Source organism: Pelodiscus sinensis, chromosome 1 (genome assembly GCF_049634645.1).
Source record: "Pelodiscus sinensis isolate JC-2024 chromosome 1, ASM4963464v1, whole genome shotgun sequence".
NCBI classification, from domain to species: domain Eukaryota; kingdom Metazoa; phylum Chordata; order Testudines; family Trionychidae; genus Pelodiscus; species Pelodiscus sinensis.
Window position 1 is genome coordinate 324,220,747 of NC_134711.1, and position 21,167 is coordinate 324,241,913.

At 56.6% G+C, this 21,167-nt stretch overlaps 1 protein-coding gene across 2 annotated transcripts in view; it reads right to left on the minus strand.

Annotated features, from left to right (window-relative positions):
• PDE2A (phosphodiesterase 2A) overlaps window positions 1-21,167 on the minus strand; it is a 362,760-nt gene that overhangs the window by 97,202 nt on the left and 244,391 nt on the right. For both annotated transcript variants that reach the window (XM_075919627.1, XM_075919628.1), the window contains one exon: window positions 11,376-11,464. In XM_075919627.1, the coding sequence (XP_075775742.1) occupies window positions 11,376-11,464 (89 nt within the window). The remainder of the gene's footprint in view (window positions 1-11,375; window positions 11,465-21,167) is intronic.

Sequence of the window (21,167 nt, forward strand, 5' to 3'; positions counted from 1 at the left end):
CCGGGACACTGTGCTGGGTGTAGGGTGGGTATGACGTGGGGAATTCGATATGGTGGGCAAGTCGGGGGCATGGTCTTGGGCCCCTCTTCCCGAAGGAGGCCTTGGCTTCTTGGCTCATCCAGCCAGCAAGCACCGACGGCAGGGCACGAGAGCGAGAGGTTTACTGGAGACCTGCCGGGTGGCCACTTATCTCCTTTATGGCTGTTTGCACAGCAGGATCCTGGTTGTGCGGAAAAGTGGTTTATGGCTTGGTGTACACAAGAGATACACCTTGGGTGTGTGTCTAGGGACCCTCTACGACACCCGCCCTTTTATGACTGTTTGCCCAAGGGCTTTTAGCGCCGCTGTGGCGGGGAAGCTGGGACATTGCCTGACAATCTCCTGTAACCCCGAGCAAGTAAACAAGGCGCCATGCCAGGTCCCACGTCAGAGAGCCAGCATGGCGTGCGTGATGGTCCCGGCGAGGCCGCACACGAATAGCGTGGCCACCTCTGGGCGCGCCCTCTTACCGCAGGGTTGTCACCAGATCGGAGGTAATTCGGAGCAGAACAAACAACCATTAAGGACAGACGCGTGACAAGGAACGTGTGCCGAGCTGGCTACCTGGCGGCTCACGCGGGTGTGACTAACCAGCCGCCCTGGCCCTGCAGAACAGGGCTGAGGAGGCTCCCTCCGTCCGTCCTGTCCAGGGAGGCTGTGAACTCCCTCACTGGGTGCGCCTGCAGCACCTGGCACAGCACTGAAAGCTCCAGCAGGGCCGCTGGGTGTCCTGACGTCCCAAGAACCCAAATTGCAGGCTCTGGCAGGCCCTGGACGCCCCGCTCCCATGCAGGGGAGGCCAAAATCTGGATAATGCGCTCAGTGGAGCGGAAATTTGGGGGCAATGCAACGAGCCAGCTGCCCCTCTCATGCCCTCAGCTGCTTCCCAGCCAGCACTGCGTGCTGGGTTAATCCCCCGCTAACCGAATTATCAAGAGCAGGCAGGAGGCCAACAAAGCAGAGCCCAGCCCAGCCCAGCCGGGTGCCCACCCTGTTCTATTCACAGGGGTAGCTCTTCGTTTGCCTCACAGCCCCCCACGCAGGGCTGTAGAGAAACTGGGCACTGACTGACCTGGCAAGACTGGTAGGGAGAGGAGTCCCCTTTCAGAGAGCTGGAAAAGCTCTGCCCAGCCTATGGAACAACTCAGGGACAGAGTCCTCTCGGGCAAGAGGGTGCAGCAAGTCGGGAAACTGATCTAGGGGTTCAGGAACCCAGCCCAGTGGTTACGCCAAACGATTAAGAAGCTGGAGGCTCCGTTTCTGCTCCCTGGCTCTGCCACAGACTTCCTGCGTGACTGCAGGCATGTCACTTAGCTTTGCCGTGCCTCAGTTTCCCTTCTCTGCAATGGGGAAGGGGAGGATGTGGGGATACATATGCTCAAAGGCTAAGCTGCTCCAATGCTATGGCCAGACCTGGACCAGGGATGGATGGATTTACAGGGCCCGTAGCTGCGGGTCACTGTTCCTTCCATGGCGTTACCGCCGGACTCACACCAGGGCGGCAGAGCAGGATCTAGCATTGGGAGCATCCATGAGGAAAGGGTTAATCCTGGATTCAGCCCTGCTCCTCAGCCAGTGCTGTTTGTCCAGAGGGGCCCGGTGGTTGTTCCTCTCCAGTCCTGCCACCGTATGCCGCTGCTAGAGGAAGGAAACTGCCCTGAAGCAGAGAGAGGGACCTACAAAAATGCTGGCTCTTAGCTCGCTCTCTGACAGGGAACTGGAAGGGGTGGGCCCGTCTCTCAGTGCCCTGGGGGGATCCGGAGTAGCCCCGCTGAGCCGCGGAGATCGAGGCTAGCGTGCAGCAGCCCGGATACGCCGTTCTAGGCCAGTTTCTGACCTTGGCTGCACTGGTGTGAGTCCGGAGAGGCTGAAATGGGCAGCTGGCTGTTACCAGGGCACCACACCCAGATTTGTAATTGGGCCGCCACATCCCAGTTCGGGGCAGGTAACCCAAGGGGTGTGCCCCTCCTGCATGCGGGCAGAGGCATCACATGATGCTGTGGGGAGAGCCAGCAGCCCGGTGCAGAGAGCCAGCCCCGAGGGCCAGCAGGGCGAGTGAGGAACGGGCTTGCTCTCCAGCTTTCCATCCCCCGGAGCACAACTGGAGTCCCCCTAATTCACAGTCCCCAGGGGACAGGAACTGACCCCTTTTTGAGATGCACCCTTCCAGCCCACCGATGGATTTCAGAGCATTTCGTAGCCCTGCCTGCATTTACACCGCTAAGCTCAGATCTGGCCCAGGCCTAGGTTTCTGCAGCACCGGGCAAGCAGAACAGCAAGGCAGGCAATACAGTACATACTCGTGCCTTCTGAAGCACCCTTCCGATCCCCAGGTTAGATAGGTAAACTGAGGCACGGCACAGCTTAGTGACTTTTGCTTCCACGGCTCGCCCGCCATTCCTTTGCTTCCTCAGACCTGCTTGTCAACCCGCCCTTTCATTTCACTTTTCTGGATCTTGCATCACGCCAGCGCGGATCTGTTTCACACGTTGCACAGGAGATGCATGCCGGGTTGGAGTCACCCCTGGGCGTGAGCCAGCACAAGGTCCAGTGCTTAGGTCAGTTTCACCCCCTATGCCCGAAGGCGAAGATGGAGACTGTTCCCTAGGGTGCAGCCCTCTGTGGCAGAGAGCAGCCAGACTGTGCGGGAGCGTGCGCCGTTCAGAACGGGGGGAGAGCGACCAGGCGCCATCTGGTGCAGCGATCCCAGAGAAAGGCTGACTCCGAATGGGCAGATCGCTCACTCGGGGGACGCCGCTGAGTCCCTTACCGCATCGGGAAACTGCCGGACGTGGAAATTCCATGCACAGCAGCTGCTGCCCCCTGAGAGCTCAGATTTCCAGCCTGAGCATATTTTCCCCTCCGGTGGTTTTAGTGAGCACAAGGCATGAAGGGGAGGTAAGCGCTGAACACCCCGTCAGCTGCTCCCTCCACGTCAGGGCAGGTCGAGGGAGGCTGTACGGGGAATAGGGTTAGGTGGCAGTGAAGAGACTGGATCGGCAGCTGGATTCCCTGGGATGGAGACCTAGCATGGCCACAGCCTCCTTGTGTCTAGTCATTTTATGCCTCTGTTTCCCTAATCTGTAAAATGGGGGTAACACCTCCCACCCTGGGTGTGGGGGTTGGGATGATCTAAATCATGGGTTCCCAAACTGGGGGGTGTGCCCCCTGGGGGGACGTGAAGAAATTCCAGGGGGGGCGCGAGGCAACCCAGTTCCGCCCCCCCCTCCCCGTCCATCCTCTCTCCCTAAGTTTTGCTGCTATTTTTGTTTTTCAGCCCTGGTCAGTTCCTTTTTTTTTTTTTGCTCAACAAGTTTTGTTGCTATTGGGGGGGGGGGGAAGGGGCGTGAGGGTTTCTCAAAATCAAAAAGGGGGCGTGATGCCAAAAAGTTTGGGAACCGCTGATTTAGTGCTTGGTCCTGCCTTGAGGGTGGGTGCAAAGGCTGAAACTCCAGCAACGCCGGGCGCCGTTCCTGGGGAACAGAGTCGTGGGGAGGGCTCCATAAGCCGGGTCCCACAGTTACGGGTGCCCCACATGCCGGCAGCCATTGGCTGGAGGAGCAAGGCCCTGGGTATGAACAGCGCCGGGCTGGGTGGATCTATCCTGGCCAGGAATGGCTCTGTTCCTCTGGCGCGGCCGCGTGGTGCAGCTTCCCTCCCCACCAGGGCCTGAATAATTTATCCATAATCCCATCAGAGTACTGCGCGTCTCAGTAAAGCCAGGAGCCGCTCCCCGAGGCCACAGCAGCATTTTCACACGGATGTCATTTAAAAGTTTAATTAAACCCGGCCTGGCGGCTCGTGGCGCTCCCGGCGCGGGAACATTCAGGTCACCGTCTCCCGATGATGCAGCAAAACGGGCCATTAACCACAAGGATCAGTCGCCGGGTCGGAACGTCAATTGAATCAGCTCCACAATCCAGTTGTTTTAAGTACCAAGGAAAATCAGCCCACGTAGGAGACTCACATTTACAACCAGTGCTCCCCATGCATAGATTCCTGGTGTCACCCCCCCCCCACACACACACACACTTCACAGGTAGGGAAACCGAGGCACGGATCGGGACGAGACTTGCCCAAGGTTACACGGCGAGGCAGTGACAACAGCAGAGTCTCTTGCCTCCCTGTCCCAGGCTTTATTCATTGCCCCACAATATCTGGTGCCACAGAGATCTGGTGATGGATGTGAACACCCTGGAGTGTTCCCTTCCATGTGCCCGGACAGGACTTTAGAGCAACCGAGGCATTCCCTGCCCTGCCCAGGAATGTGGGACAAGCTAGGGCAGCTGGGAGAATCAATGAGTTTCAGGAAGACCAAGACCTTGGCTCTATCACTGCCTTGCTGATTGAGCCCTCCGTGCCTCAGTTTCCCCATCTGTGACATGAAGAGGATGCCCCCACTCCCTGTGTTAAGTGCTTTGGGAGCGGCGGGTGCAGAGAGCTAGGTAAGAGCTAGGGACACAGGATGAGGATGGAGGCAGCTTTAATGCAGCCTTGCAAAGGCTTGGTTTGCAAAGCTGCTGAGCAGCCAGAGCTGCAGTGGGCACCTGCTGGAGTGAGGGGCTGTAACAGGGTGTCACTCACCACCCACGAGCACCCTTGTCTGGCCAAGGGCCTGTGCCTGCACCACCTGTGCTTCAGCCTTTGTGGCTACTCAGCCCTCTGGCCAAGTCACAGCCCGTGTGAAATACAACCCCTTCCAGGGTACACCTCCAACTGGGGCCCTCTGCTAGTGCCCCTCTGCTGCTCTCAGTCTTGTTTCCCCACTGGCTACACCCGTACCTCAGCTCTCCGCATGGAGCTCTCCATAGCGGTGGTGCTGCTCTCTCAGCCAGCCAGCCATGGTCTACACCTCCTCAAGGCTCCAAACGCACGCTGATCTGAAGCGGGTCCTGCAGCTTCTTCTTATAAGCTTGTCTGGCCCCTGATTGGCTGGTTTCTCTGCAGCCACTCTAGCCTCCTTGGAGGACTTCTCTATGGCCCTTTTCTGGTCGCAGGGCCTGGTCCACCCCATCACAGGGGCACTCAGCACCTCGGGAAAGCCAGGCTCTGAATGCATGAATATTCCTAAGCACTATTTACATTGGAGTAGCCCCCGGGTCCCAGATCCTGGATCATAGAATCTTAGGGCTGGAAGAGACCTCAGGAGTCATCAAGTCCAGCCCCCTGCCCAAAGCAGGACCAACCCCAACTAAATCATCCCAGCCTGGGCTTTGTCAAGGGATCAGGGACCCATTGTACAGAGCACCCTACAAACACCGAACTAACGGGCGGTGCCTGCCTGGAAGAGCTGAACGGAAGCTGAGAGACAGCTGATCATAGAATCCTAGGGCTGGAAGAGACCTCAGGAGTCACCAAATCCAGCCCCCTGCCCAAGGCAGGACCAACCCCAACTCAATCAACCCAGCCAGGGCTTTGTCAAGCCAGGACTTAAAAACCTCTCGGGATGGAGATTCCACCCCCTCCCTAGGGAACCCATCCCAGTGCTTCACCACCCTCCTAGTTTTCTCTAATATCCAACCTAGACCTCCCCCACTGCAACTTGAGACCAACTTGATGGATGCAGACAGCGTGGGGGGAGCCCCAGGAACCAATGAGATGCCAGTGGGCAGCGTGCTACGTGCAGCTCCCTGCTAACCCAGCGGGGTGAGGCACAGGACAGCCGCAGCACAGGCTGTCTGAAAGATGGAGCCTGCCGTGGCAGCCCCAGCAGGGGCGAACTAGACAGAGGTTTCCCCTTTTGTTATCTGGCACTCGCTGTGAGCAGGGGCCCAAGTATTCCCAGACCGGAGGTGCACCCACAGGGACCGATGAGCAAGCCAGGCCGATGGTCCATCCCCATCTGGGGTCCTGTCTCCAGCGCTGACTGTCACCCCCGCCCCCCCGCAAGGAGCAACATGCTCAGCCCTTGTCTGTGGCCGTTAGAGCCGCCCACAGCTGGGGCTGAGATAATGCTGGCAGAGAGACCCAGGGGAGACAGAGGCATCCCTTCACTCTTCGTCCCTCACTCCAGGGCTGGACTGTAGCCCTTCCATAGGGCTTGCTGCTGCGCCTGCCACACCTGGTCCATAGGCATCTCCAGGGCAGTTCATTCTGCCTGAAAAGTCTCTTGGATTGGCATTTGGGAGGGCCCGCTCCATGCCAGCCCCTGCCAGCCAGGGAGCAAGCAGCCGAAGGGCGACTGAAATGTACAAGGTGAGCAGGGCTGTGCTCAGCAATACGTGGAGTGGGTGACGATTAAGGGATGTTAAGAGATGTGTCATTTGTCCATCCTGTAGTCGGCAACAGTTTTGTTGACCCCATGATTCACTAAGGGAGAGCGCCGCAAGCCCTCAGTCCCGGCTCATCCCATGTCCAGCAATTACCCCGCTGCACTCAGAGTATTTTAGGAGCTGGCGGGCAGGCAGCCTGGCTCAGTCCTGGCTTGTGCTAGGTCCCGGGAGGCTCTGCAAGGAAAGTTTTATTTCAGAGCCACAACGGGGCATAGCTGCCAGGACCCGGCGCAAGCTGGGACTGAGCTGGGATGCCTGCCTGCCAGCTCCTAAAATACTATTAATGCAGAGCCGCAGCCGGGGTAGCCCTCAGGACTTGGTGTGAGCCGGGACTGAGCCAGGCTGCTGGCCAGCCCTCTAAAAATGTACTGGCAGAGCTGAGGGAGGATGCATGGAGTTGGTAGTATTAACTGATAAGCTTTTGCTTATCGGTTAAACATTTGACTGACTACACTATTATATCCCTAGTCAAGATCCAAGCCAGGGGCAACGAGCTGTGCTCAGACAACGTCTCAGCAACCAGAACTCATGACCGGGCGTGCACAGAACACACCACCTTGCATTGCTCACCATGAGACCAGCATGAAGAGCCCATGTCTAGGCAGAGGGATGAGGCCCATTCCCTAGAGAGCACAGAGTAGACCCTGGAACTGCACTCACAAGAGGCATTGTACCAGTTTTAGGATATCAGTAAAAAAATAACTATCACCTCCTTGGTTGGCATGGTTAGACGAGTACAAAATCTGCATGAAGATCAGGCCTAAGAATGAAAAGTCTTTCTGACTCTGCTCTTATCATGTGGTATTCTCATGATTTGCCACAGTGATTTCCTGATGCAGGGAGTTCCACAGCTACTGGTGCGTTGCATAGAAACAAGGCTCCTTACTTGGGAAACTCGAACAATGTGCTGCAGAGGTTAGAGCTTGCAATAGTTTTTCTCTTATCATTACACTGCCAACCCTGAGGTACTTATCTTCAGTTACCAGTCTCTCATACTGAATTTATACAGCTCCATTCCTCTGACATCTGAGTGCCTTCCAATCTTCATGCATTTATCACTCCACCTCCCCAGTGCCGTCCCGGAAATCACCAGAAAACCAAGGTTAAAACCCAGCAACTCAGAGCTATAAAATTCCCTGACTTTATTAATATGGTGACAGCGTTTCACGTAGCCGGTGCCAACTGGAGATAAATGGCAGCGAAGAAATTAAAGGAGGGGGCACTGAGTCACTGAATGGAACAATTTAATTTCTGCCTTCTTCTCTCTCGGCTTATTGCTTAATGGAGCCCTCTCCTTCCCTGGGAGCCGTAAAGAGCAAACATAGTTAGCACTAGAGTCAGGGAATGGGAAGAACTCACACTGCCAAAGTTGGGTTATGCGAGTATTGGGATGAATGGTCTATTGACTCTATGTCAGCCCTGTCCTCTGCTGGGTAGGATGGGAACTGCCCAGCTGTGTGTCATAGATCTTGTACTGTGGGCAGCTGCTGGAGATTCTCCTCTACTGCATGATGAAGGAGCTTGTGCTTCTGGGGCAGGAGGATGTATTGGCATCAGAAAAGGTTCAGAAAAGGCAACAAACCTGATTAGGGGTTTGGAATAAGTGCCATACAAAGAAAGATTAAAAAGATTAGGACTTTTCAGCTTAGAAAAGAGGAGACCACGAGGGGATATGACAGAAGTCTCTAAAATCATGACTGGTGAGGAGAAAGTGATTAAGGAAAAGATATTGTTCCCATTACATAAGAACTAGTGGTCGACAAATGAAATAATAAGTATCAGGTTTAAAACAAACAAAAATAAGTTTTTCTTTACACAGTGCACAGCCAACCTATGGAACTCCTTGCCAGAGGATGTTGTGAAGACCAGGAATTTAACAGGGTTCAAAAAAGAATTAGAAAAATTCTTAGAGGTTAGGTCCATCAATACTTATTAGCCAAGTTGGACAGGAATGGTGTCCCTAGCCTCTGTTTGTCAGAGGCTGGGAATGGGAGACAGAAGAGGTATCACCTGGTACCTGTTCTGTTCACTCCCTCTGGGGCATCTGGCATTGGCCACTGTCGGCAGACAGGATAGTGGGCTAGATGAAGCTTTGGTCTGACCCAGTGTGGCCGTTCTTATGATGTAGGTTTTAGTGCCAGCAAAAGGTGCGGGGGGGTCTGAAGATCTTGCAGAGCAGAGCTGAAGCAGTGGCATGTCCCCGACATGCTGCCCAGCTAATTCTAGCTGCACATGGGGACAGCAGGCCATCTGTTCGGCACTAGCTCTGTTGCTTTCAGAACGGAACAAACTGCATTTCTCCCCAGCCTGCTCGTCCACTGAACCAGCATCCCCTGGGCATTTTAATCCCCTCTCCCCTCCCCACCCTGTGGGGGCCACAATTCTTTGTTTTGGCATCACAATTTGTTGCCACAGAGACAACGAGGTCACAAAAAGCAGAGGACTAGGATGCCTAAGCAACAAGGCGCCTGTTTCCATGCTCCTGCCGATGCACATAGTAAATAAAAAATCCAGGGCACGGCCCCCTTTCTGTCCCTGCTCTCCATCCATCTGTCCATGCCATATTTAGGATGGGCATGACTGGCACACCCAGGCACTGGAATGTTTTCCCAAGCTGTCTGCGATGCAGAGATCTTTAGCAGGGCTAAAGAATTAATGGAAAATCCAGTGCTGCCCTACAGGGGGCGGTCTTTCCCTTCCAGGAAAATCAGCTGCCACGCTGCACCCCAGAGGTGGTTGCCTTTCAGTGGTGGGTGAAGTGAAACTTGTACACATGGGGCCAGGGCCGGCTCGAGCCATTCCTGCACCCCGGGCAGTAGGCGCATGACGCATGCATGGCCCCGCCCCCGACATGCTGAACGCCTTTTAGCTGCAATCGGGCATGCGGCGCCCCTAACATCTGCCATCGGACGCCCCCCCCATAGCTTGGCGCCCCGGCAGCTGCCTGGCTAGCCCCCTCCTTAATCTGGCCCTGCATGGGGCAAACTCTGCCCCCCTTGCTGGGTTCTACTCCAGCTCTAGTGCGTGAGTTTTGGGTAAGTCACATCCCTTCTCCGGGCCTCAGTTTCCCTGTCTGTTAAAAAGGGGAGAGCAGTACTACGGACTGACGTTACAGAGTCTGAGCGCTGTTCAGATCCCCCGCTGATGGGAGCCTCAGATTTACCAAGGGCTGCCAGCAGCTGGAAAAGGACCCACCGAGCAGGAATCCTGCAAGAGGCTGTGGATTAGCGAACAGCTGTTCATCGGGCCCCTGTGATGGCCAGGCCTGGAATAGCAGAGGGTGGAGCTGAAGACCAGGACTGAGATGCACTGGCTGGGCCGTGCGGGAAGTTTGTCTAGTGCTCACTCACTGTCCCTAGGGCGCTGCCTCAGCCTTCACTCCCATTAGCTGTAAATTCCCTTGCAGATGGAAAAATCAATCAAACAAACAATTCCCGGTGACAGGCAAATGGGGGGGCAAGTGCTGTGTCTGTAACTCTGCCCCTGCTCCATTGGATCGGCTCGCGAGGGATTTCATGCTACAGGCGGTCGGCAGCGGGGTGAGCGAGAGGAATTAAAATGCCTAAACGCAGCTTTGTTCCGACTCCATTGATCGCTGGCTAATGGGCTACTCAGCAAGCCGGCTGCTTCCTAACAAACTCCTGCCCGGGCTGCAGCAGCTCTGAAGCAGACGAGGCCTGGGGAGAAACGATGCTGATTTATTCTAGAGAACCAAATCGCTAGAGGAAGCGAGGACGTCTCATAACAAACCCCAGGGCTCTGGGGATTCCATGCTGATCGTTACACTTTGCATCACTGCTTATTGCAGCTACAGAGCAGCAGAAGGTCCTCCTGCTCAGAAAGAAACCTGGCCCTCTGCCGTAGGAGGATCTTCAGTAGCTGGCAACAGTATAGGGCTTATGACACACTGATGCACAGTGCTGATTCCACTCAGTAGAAGGTGGTGAATAATATACACAGAGAAAAAAAGTCCCTATCACTTCCACTATCTCTGCTCTGGGGCCATGCAGCAGTGGACTTGCCAAGGGAAAAATCACATAGAGAGAAATCCCTGTTCCATTAGATTCATAGAAATAGCCAGTAGGACCATCTCATCTGACCTACTGCTTAGCCCAGAGCAGGGAATCGCACCCGTAAGCTGTGTATCAAGCCCAGGCCTTCCGTTTGAGCAACACCATCTCTTCCAGAAAGGTGCCCACTCTGGACTTAAAGACAGCAAGGGACGACAAATCCACCAGGACCTTAGATAAGTTGCTCCAGTCCTGCGGGCTGTTAAACCACTAGAAAGCATGGAAATCACACGGCTTTGTATAACATTGCCGCCTTCACTGGCTCACACCGTTCCCAGACCACGGCTACCACAGCGGCCCCTGGAAGTTCCTACCATCGTGTTGTTAACTTACACAAGCCCCGACTCTTCCTTTCATCAGAAAACCCCCACACCACAAACCAGTCTTTGGCCCAATAAGCCTGAAGTTCTCAAGGGAGTCTCCGAATTCCCGTGCCGCCAAAGAAGCCCAGAGCGCTCAGCTGAAAAAAACTGAAGCGCAAAAAGCAGCCGACACGACGGGGCCCAAACCTTTCCCGCCAAGTTCAGCTTCGGGCTCAGACCGAGCCTGGGAAATTTTAGCCTTCAGGAAAACGAAAATAAAGAGGGCTGGAATGGAGGGCGCATCTCAGGCTCAACGGTAGCGACAGCTGGCATCATCCTCAAAGCTGGTTGGCTCAGGGCAGCTCCCGGGGTGCCCAGCTGGGGAGACAGGGTGGGCTCTGCCCTGCGCCCCTGCTGAAAACATTCTATGTCACGTACACAAATGGTTCGGCTTCGCTGACACAGCGTATTTGGACCAGATCGAGCAGGGACAGGGGGCTACTGTAACTTTGCAGCCAGGAGGGCAGCCTGGCACAGCAGAGACCCGTGTTCAAGATGTGGGGGGAGAGGAGCAGGAGGGGGAGGGGAGACATTCCGACCGGCTCTCGTTAGCAGCTAATTGCTTAGAGGCACAATGCAGCAAAGGGCTCGGTGAAGGGTTATTGTGCAATTGGACACAGAGCTGGGCTTACCTGAGCTTTCCCTCGGAGGGCAGCTCGTGCAGAGGGTCCTCGCAGATCAGCCTGGCTTCTCCGTCCAGCAGATAGAGGTACACGTGCTCCTAAGGGGAAGAAGGCGTCACGCTCAGTCTCGAGGGCTCGCGTCCCAGGCCTCCCCCCGGCGAGCAGACATCACCAACAGGCCTGCAGACGCAGCTCTGAGCTAGAACATCCCCCGGCTCCGGGTAGGAAGGAGCTCAGCCGACGGGGCACCGAACGGGGACCCAGGAGATCTGGGTTCCAGTCCTGGCCAGGCAGTGGCTCTGTGTGTCGCCTTTGGACAGGTCTCTTCACCCCCGTCGTGCCTCTTCTGGGACGGAGGGGTTGTGATAAGGGCAGTGGGGGAGGCGCTCCCATGCTGTGATGGGGGGAGTTGTAAGTGGACAGATACCCGGTCTGAGCTGGGGTGAGAGATGCGGGAGGGGATTAGTGATTCTGGGCACTGATTAGTGATTCTGGCCTGACTGTCCAACGGTGGGTGCAAAACATTTCCCAGGCCCCTTTATGGGCGCTCCAAAACCATTAGTGACTTCTGAAGAACTGCTGGGCCTGGGCCTCGCCTCAGGGTGAGCCCGGTGCATCCCGAGGCATGGCAGGGCACAGTACCCAGGGTGAGCCCGGCGCGTCTGGCAGCATGGCAGGGCACAGTACCCAGGGTGAGCCCGGCGCGTCCGGCAGCATGGCAGGGCACTGTACCCAGGGTGAGCCCGGCGCGTCTGGCAGCATGGCAGGGCACTGTACCCAGGGTGAGCCCGGCGCATCCCGCAGCATGGCAGGGCACTGTACCCAGGGTGAGCCCGGCGCATCCCGCAGCATGGCAGGGCACTGTACCCAGGGTGAGCCCGGCGCATCCCGCAGCATGGCAGGGCACTGTACCCAGGGTGAGCCCGGCGCATCCCGCAGCATGGCAGGGCACTGTACCCAGGGTGAGCCCGGCGCATCCCGCAGCATGGCAGGGCACTGTACCCAGGGTGAGCCCGGCGCATCCCGCAGCATGGCAGGGGCACTGTACCCAGGGTGAGCCCGGCGCATCCCGCAGCATGGCAGGGCACAGTACCCAGGGTGAGCCCGGCGCATCCCGCAGCATGGCAGGGCACAGTACCCAGGGTGAGCCCGGTGCGTCCCGCAGCATGGCAGGGCACAGTACCCAGGGTGAGCCCGGCGCGTCTGGCAGCATGGCAGGGCACTGTACCCAGGGTGAGCCCGGCGCATCCCACAGCATGGCAGGGGCACTGTACCCAGGGTGAGCCCAGCGCATCCCGCAGCATGGCAGGGGCACTGTACCCAGGGTTAGCCCGGCGCATCCCACAGCATGGCAGGGCGCTGTACCCAGGGTGAGCCCGGCGCATCCCACAGCATGGCAGGGCGCTGTACCCAGGGTGAGCCCGGCGCATCCCGCAGCATGGCAGGGGCACTGAATGCACCCACAGTATTTTATAGCGTCCGGTAAGTGTTAAACCCAGTGGAATTCACAATACTCAGTACCCTCTGCCAAAGCCATGGAAGGCGACTCTAGAACCTCCCTCCACTGATGGCTTGAATCCTTCTGATTTCCTGCCTCAGTTTACCCCTGGCCCATTGAGACCAATTCATTCACAGCCAATATACTCCCCCACGACGGCATCTGCTTTAGGAGTTGGGACTTTTTGAACAATTCCCCGTCACCAGCCCTCGGGCCCGACATCCCTGCTTCAAGCCGGTGTGTCAGGCCCTGCTCAGGCCTCATGGCTGCGGGGTGCTTTCCTGAGCCGGGGACCCCCACTGGGGCTGCAGGTGTGAAATGCACCTCCTGATTGTGTCTGGATTGGGATTGCACACACACTCACACACACACCATCTGAAACCCTGCAGATCCAAAAGGAAACGGCAAGGCAAAGTTACAGCCGGCATTTCAAACAGCTCCAAGGCTGGGCAGCTGCTTCCATTTCCGTGGCTGTTCGTTAGCCTGGAAGGTCTTTTTCCATTGTCCCCCTCCCGAGAGCGACGGGCTGGGCCAAGCCCATGAGGGTGACGTTATCTCCTCCCCTGGTGCCTCATTAAACCCCTCTCTGTCATAAGCCAACACACCCTTCCCCTGGAGATTCTGGGAGGGTTTCTCAACCGCAGCCTATCCCAAGGGAGGTGCACCAGGGAGACAGATCGGGGCACCCCCGGGGGCTGCCTGGGACTCCAGAGGCGTTTCCACTTGGAACTGGTCGGTGAAAGCAAAGTACAGAACTCAGCCTCGCTCGGAGTCATGCCTGGCTCTTACCAGCCTGCCCTGTGCAGTGTGCTTACGCAACCAATGGGGTTTCTAGGGGCCCTTTACCTTGGTCTGGAATGGATTTACCGAGGGCTGGGCTGGTATCCCCATTCTACAGATGGGAAACTGAGGCTGGTGCTTTGCAAAACTTCACTGGGCACCTACTAAACACCGTTACACATTTGGCCCTTAATGATCTGCCCCTAAACCGCTGGAGTGAAGGGCAGGGCAGGGATGGGAGCCGAGCCCTGAACCGCCCAGCAGTCCCTAGAACCGAGCCCCGGGAGTTGTGCTAATTAGGGTCAGTGGAGTGAGGAAGGATGGCAGGACTTGGCCCTTACCACGTGGACACCTTGGAGGGGCAGAAAAGCAACATAACCTCCCTCCCTGCCCCTTCCCACCTTGCTATCGGCGCTCTGCCTCCTGCGGGGCCCTCAGCTGCGCTCCTCCGCTGACCCCCTGCGGATCCCAGTCCCTGCCGGCTGGATGCACCAGGGCCACGGGCTGCACAGGCGGCAGGAGGGAGACCCCGCCCAAGCCCCTCCCCGTAATCTCCCCCGGGCACCTGGCGCATCAGTGATAATATGGCTGGGGCAAATCCCCCCTTGCGACTCCCCATCCGGGAAGAAGGAGCTTTTCATGCCACGCCAGCTGGGGAAGACGAACTCCAGCCTCCCTGGGAAACAGGGCGCCTTCGAGCAGCCAGGACGGCGAGATCTCCCTGCCAGGCCCGCCGAAGCCGAGCACACAGAGGAGTAATCGCCACAAGGCGGCACTGACGGACACCCCTGAACTCACAGCCACTGGCAGGCCCCCCAGCCCCGAACGAATGGGTGCCGTTGCCACCTGCCGATTTCCTGGGGACCTGCAAATCCGACAGGTCCCATCTCCACTGCCCCACTCCGGTCTCCAAGGCCAGAGGGTTCCAGCGAGGGGCGTGATTTCCTAGTGGAGGCGATGGATCCGCCGGCCTGGGGAAAGGAGCCAAGCAGCCTTTCGAGGGACTGAAGCACACGCGTTTGTCAGACCCAGCCCAGCGCTTCTGGCTCAGAGACACCTCCCGGCCCCATGCCAAAGCACACGGGTGTAGCGCGGGGGCTGAGCCAACAGCAGGGGCCTGCCTGAGCAGAGTCAGGGAGGTTGATTAAACGATTGTTAATGCTCCTTCTTTGGAAGGCCGGGGGAGCATCAGGCATCAACGCAAGCCAGTGCAGCCCCGATTCTGAGACACCCTCCAAATTTACACCCCTGAGCCTGAATCTGCTCTCACTTAGGCTACGTCTACACTGGCCCCTTTTCCAAAAGGGGCATGCTAATTTGACAGGTCGTAATAGGGAAATCTGCGGGGGATTTAAATATCCCCCGCGGCATTTAAATAAAAATGTCCGCCGCTTTTTTCCGGCTTTTAGAAAAGCCGGAAAAGAGCGTCTACACTGGCCCCGATCCTCCGGAAAAAAGCCCTTTTCCGGAGATCTCTTATTCCTACTTCAGTAGGAATACTTTAAAGTAGGAATAAGAGATCTTCGGAAAAGGGCTTTTTTCCGGAGGATCAGGGCCAGTGTAGACGCTCTTTTCCGGCTTTTCTAAAAGCCGGAAAAAAGCGGCGGACATTTTTATTTAAATGCCGCGGGGGATATTTAAATCCCCCGCGGATTTCCCTATTACGACCTGTCAAATTAGCATGCCCCTTTCGGAAAAGGGGCCAGTGTAGACGTAGCCTTAGAGTGTTGTAAACAGCCGTCACGCCCCCGAGAGAGTTCGCCTGGGAGTTCGCACGCATGAGCCGAGTTTCTCCTGCCTCTGCCGGCTGTAACGGAGCAGAATCAGACCTCGGCCGTGGAGGCCATGGCTTCAGAGCCAGCCCCGCTCGATGGTGACTGCAAGTCGCCCCCCGTCCCACCACTGGACAGATATAAAGTGGCCTGTGAGAATGGGAAGCGTGGCCTAGTGGCATCATTAATGAGCAGCTGCTTTTGTGTGAGAGGCTTTTGCGCAAAAAGGAGCTGTGTAGACGGCTCCTTTTTGCGCAAAACCCCCCTCTTGCACAAGAGCCGTTCTTCCTGAAAAAATATAGTATCATGAGCTTTTGTGGGCCAAACCCACTTCCTCAGATGAGCAGAGTGGAGAGAAAAGGGAGGACCCTCACGATTTATAACAGGAAAAGGATGGGGGGGGGGGGAGGACCAGTGCTAATGAGGCTGATTAAGTGGGTGGGAAGTGTCTCATACTTGGCTTGTGATGCCAACTGGGTGTTGAAAGCAAGGAAAGCAGGTTTCCTAATGGGCTACCCAGGTGATGGCCACACTACCAGGTTCTTAGGAAATCATCACTCCTGAAATAGCCCCATTCCTCTTCACAAGCAGGCATGGTTATTTCGAAATGGCAGGCGTGGCAGTTCGCCTTGTTATTTCCAAATAACTCCCCAGTGTAGACGTGCCCCTGGTTCAGGTCTTTGCTCAGGCCATAGCCAACAGAAGTGCCCTCTGCCAGAAGCTGGGTGTGGACAGAGGTCCCCTCCCCGCATTCGGGGCGTGCTAAGCGAGTGCGCCAGCCAGGAACACCCAGAAAACCTGCGGGGGTCGGGCAACGGGCATGGGCAGGCCTCTGAAATGTCAGGTGGGCAGGAAGCTGAGCCTGTGGTTAGGGAGATGGCACCTCTGCCTGCCCCAGCTACCCCAGCCGGGAGCCCACGGGGCATCTCCTACTTGCTCCACCCCCTCCTGCTCCCTGAGCAATTCAGCATAACCCAAGCTTGCCGTTGGGCCTGGCCCGCATCGGATGCTGCACTGGGGTTCCCGGAGGGCAGGCCGCGGCGGGGGGCTGGGCCGACACTTGCCCACGCTGGGGGGCACCTGGGAAATGTACATTTCAGCCAGGGCAGCCCAGGGCTCCCTGGCGTGACAGAGATGCTCTCTGCAGGGCAGCAGCTGAGCCCGTGTGGGCTGGTCTGCCTGAATCCCTGATCGCGGCAGCCCGAGTTCACAGCCGAGCCAGCTGCTGCCTCGTCGCGGTTTGTCGAACCGATTGATTTATCAGGGGACAGGCGAGGGCTTCCTCCAATTTCATGCTCAATCAAGCTCATTATGGGGAGACGGTCGCCTGCCCCCGGGGGCAGGGGGTGGAGGTGGGTCTTGTGTTTAAGGCACTGGACTCTGGCGACAGGTGCTCAGTTCTAATGCCTGCCAAAGATCTGCTGGGTGACTCTTAGGGCCACATACAAAGCTCACTGAAATCAACAGGAGTTTTCACGTTCACTTCAGTCGGCTTAAGCATACCCTCAGCCTCTCTGTGCCTCAGTTTCTCCACTGGTAGCCAGGGGATAGCCAGATCATTCTACTCCCTTTGATCCCTTTAAGAAAATGCTCCCTCCTAGAGTTTCCCTGTGGTCAAAAGAGTGACCAAGATCCTGGGACGCAAAAACAGGGGACGCTCCAGCTGTCGATACATTGAAGAGATTCAGCGAAGAGCCGCGAGACACACTCGATCAAAAAACCCACCGGACAGCGATAGACTCGGGGAGCTGAGTCTATTGAGCAGCACAGAGAGAAGGTTCGGGGGTGATCGGATCCGTTTATAGGTACTGACGTTGGGAACCAATTTATTAATGGGGTTTTCAGTCGAGCACAGAAAGGTCTAATACAGGGGCTGGGAAAATCCGGCCTGTGGGCCAAATCCAGCCCACCAGGCTGCCGGATCCGGCCCATGCCTGCCCCGCCCCCTGCTCAAAGCAGCTCTCTGAATGCTGCGAGCCACAGGGAGGGGAGAGAGGCTTCGCGTGCTGCCCCACTCCCAGCACAACCTAGCAGCTCCCACTGGCTGGTTTCCAGCCAATGGGAGGGGCCTGTTTGCAAGATAGGCAGTGCGTGAAGTATCCCGCCCCTTCTGGGCTTGCAGCGTTCAGAGCCACATGTGGCCCCTGTAGTCAGCTGCTCTGAGCGGCCTGCAGGAGCATGGAAGGCAGGGAGCCTGGCTGAGGAACCTGCTGGCTGGGAGCTGCCAGGTAAGCGCCTCCTGGCCAAAGGCAGCCTCTAGCACCCCAGCCCTTCTCCTTACCCACTCCCCGAACCTGCCACCTTATCTCTTCCCAGCCCCTGCACACAAATCTTCTGCCCCACCACCCCAGGTCAACTCCCACCCAGACCTTGCCCCCTAATTCCCTACCCCTAGTTACAACCAGATCCCTGCACCCCCTCCTGCACTCTTGTCCCAGGTCACAACCCCTTCCCAGACCCTGCACTTCCTCCTGCACCCCTCCTCCAGCTCAGAATCCTCTCCCGCACCATACCCGGCCCAGACCCTTGGGGGGACACAGATGTTTTTCCATCAGCTCATAGGCAGCTACAACAGGCTGCCTAGAAAGCACTAGCACAGTCAATACAAACTACACTTTCACACAGACAATGGCTTGTTTATACAGCTCTACAGACCACACACTGGAACAGAAGTACAACGTTTATATTCCAGTCGCTGTATTTTATGACTAGACACTAAAAATAAGAAAGTCGGCACATTGTTCTGGAACACGTCCATATGTTGATGTCTGATGTTGTAAGCAAGTCATTTTTAAGGAGGTGAAAGTTGGGGGCACGCAAGACAAATCAGAAGGTACAAGAGTCTGGAAAAGTTGAGCCACTGGACCAGATGATTAGAACATAAGAATGGCCAGACTGGGTCAGATCAATGGTCCACCCAACCCAATATCCTGTCTGCCGACAGTGGCCAATACCAGATGCCCCAGAGGGAGGGAACACAACAGGTAATCATCACATGATCCCTCCCCTGTCACCCTTTTCCATACAAACGGGGGCTAGGGACACCATTACTACCCATCCATTGATGGACCTAACCTCCATGAATTTATCTAGCTCTTTTTTGAACCCTAATAAAGTCCTAGCTTTCACCACATCATCTGGCAAGGAGTTCCACAGGTTGACTGTGTGCCAAGCGAAGAAAAACTTCCTTTTGTTTGTTTTAAACCTGCTGTCTATTCATTTCAATTGGTGTCTGCATTCTATCCGTGGGTAATGACATCCGCAGTTATGAACGCAGATATCCACGGCTCATTTTTGCGGATACAGACACAGATGAAGATACAAATTTTGTATCTGCGCAGGGCTTTACCGATGATCACAGTTGTCCTTTCGGACCTTTGAAGCTATAAATCTGCAGGGAACTATGCTATTTCCCCAGTGTTACTTGGTGAAGGCACTCAGACATTACAGGGAAGGGTAGATGGAAAAAGTCCTAAGGCAGAACACTAGCACTCTCTTAAAGTCCCGTTCATTGCCCTGTGCCCCTCTCTAGCTTAGAGGCCGCCCTTCCGCCTGGTGGTGCACTCTGTATGAACTGTCTCCTGGAGACTGGACCAAAGTGGTGAAAATCAAGCCGGCTGAATGGCGTTGTGCTTTGACTTCTTGTCTCTAGAAAGCACATGCCCCTTCCTTCCCACCACGCAGGCAACCAATGTGAATATCTAATTATATTACACCGGGAGATCGACGTGGCATTCTCCCTGGTCCAGCTGCCAAGCACAAAAAATGCCTTCCCAGCGAGTCAGCTCAGGGCTTAAACAGACGCAGCGTCTTGTCGGGCAGTCGGTAATTGACTCGTGTCAAGGACGCCTCGTTGGCTTTCAATGAAAGAGGGATGGAGGGTGCGTGGAGTGGAGAGCCACAAGGATAGAAAGATGCTGTGATGTGACATCCGGACAGGGCCATTCTGATGACCTAGCCTGAACTCCGGCATGACATCGGTGTGACGCCGTTTCGGGGTTCCCCCAAATCTTGCAGCCCCGTATGCAGCAAGAACAGACTCTGCCAGCCAGTAGAATAGAGGGGGTTTATTGCTCCTCCAGGATACAGCACAGCATAGATGTGATGTGGCTACAGGAGTCTGAGCCAGGATGCCTCAGATCCCTTGGGTTAGGGGGTCCATCGCCCTCCTAGACCTCCAGCCCTCAGTTTAGGCTCACTCCTTCATGTTCCCCAGCCTGCAACTGACCCTTCCCCCGAAACCTTTTGTTGGTCTCCACCTCTCTCCCTTTGTCTCTTCCCCTGGGAATCCCTTGTTATCTCCTCAGGCTGAGCTTAGGTGTCTGGGTTAATCCACATGTGGGTGAGTCAGTGGGAACCACTGCGCAGGGAGACCCCTGGTTACAGAGCAGACAGCCCCCAACTGCGCCACAATGGGTCACAGACCCTCCCCCAATAAACTCTACCCCCGGCCCGTAACTTCTGGCTGAGTTGGCTTCGATCTTTAAGAAAGACAGCCAGTCTTGATGTGCTGACGTCTCACGATGGAGACTCCACCGCGCCTCCGGCTAAGCTGCACCACGGTTAAACTCCCCGTCCTGTATACAAATTGCATCTTCTTTCCACACCAGATGTGTCCAGCTCCTGCTTCCAGCCCTCGGATCCTGCTACCTGTGTCTGCTCAGCTGAAGAGCCTGCAACTAGCAGAAATCTCGTCATAAAGGACTTAGATACTGCAACCAAGTCACCTCGTAGCCTTCTGTTGGAGAAGCTCAATTGAGTCCGCTTGGTTTCGGGTCCTGCCTCTGCTGGCTCACCCCTTGCTGTCTGGTTCAGAAGGGCCGTTCTGCCAGAAATACAGCCCTTCTCCCTCTGTCTTGTCCAGTCACTGAAGGGACTGTCTGACGCCGTGTATGCGCAGTACCTGGCACAGTGGGGCCCACATCTCACTCCAGGTGCTGTTACGAGTCAGAGTGACTGCATGGGCGGTGGGTAACCTAGGCCAGGGTAGGCATTGCCTTCCCAAAACAGTCAGGGTAGCCCTGCCCATGATGCCTGGCCAGTCGGGAAGGCTCGGGCTGTGGCATGCTGGCCTGGCTGTGCCCAGAGCCATGCAGATGCGTGGAGTCTGGGCAGCCCAGCTTCTCCGGGGGGCCAGGGGCCAGGCCAGGGGGAAGCTGGGGGTGCCCTGCTGACCCAGCCACCGGGGAGGGCGGAGCTGGGGCTGCTTGGTGCCCTGGGGAGGGAGGCACTGGCTTTGGGCAGGGACCAGCAGCCACAATGTTGGGGGAAGGGTGGGGCCGCAGGGCAGGGGACAGCGGCCCACGTGGGGGCTGGGCTCTAGTGGGATAGGAATTGGCAGGGCTGTCCATGTTCCCACTACCCAGGAACACCTGGAAGGCTCCCCCAGCTGGCTGCTTCCGGGAGGCGAGTTGCTGGGCTCGGAGGCCAGTGGAGAGGCGTTCTCCCAAGAAGACGCCAGGCCAGCTGACACCTTGGTGGACGGCCTCTGCAGAGGGCCGGAGGGCTCAATGGGACCTGGCCCGCAGGGGGGGATGTTGTGGGGGGAGTTTGCCGTATCCCAGGGATACCCAGAGGGGATCAGCCTCCCAAGCCGTCACTGGAGCAGAGTTGGCACATGGAGCATTCACCCTAGCAAGGGTGAGCAGCTACGGAACTTGGGGCTGGATGCGAAGAGGGGCCCAGCCCTGTAGCTCCAGCAGTGGCGTAGGGAGGGGGAAGCGGCGGGGGGGGGGGGTAGTTGCCCCCGGG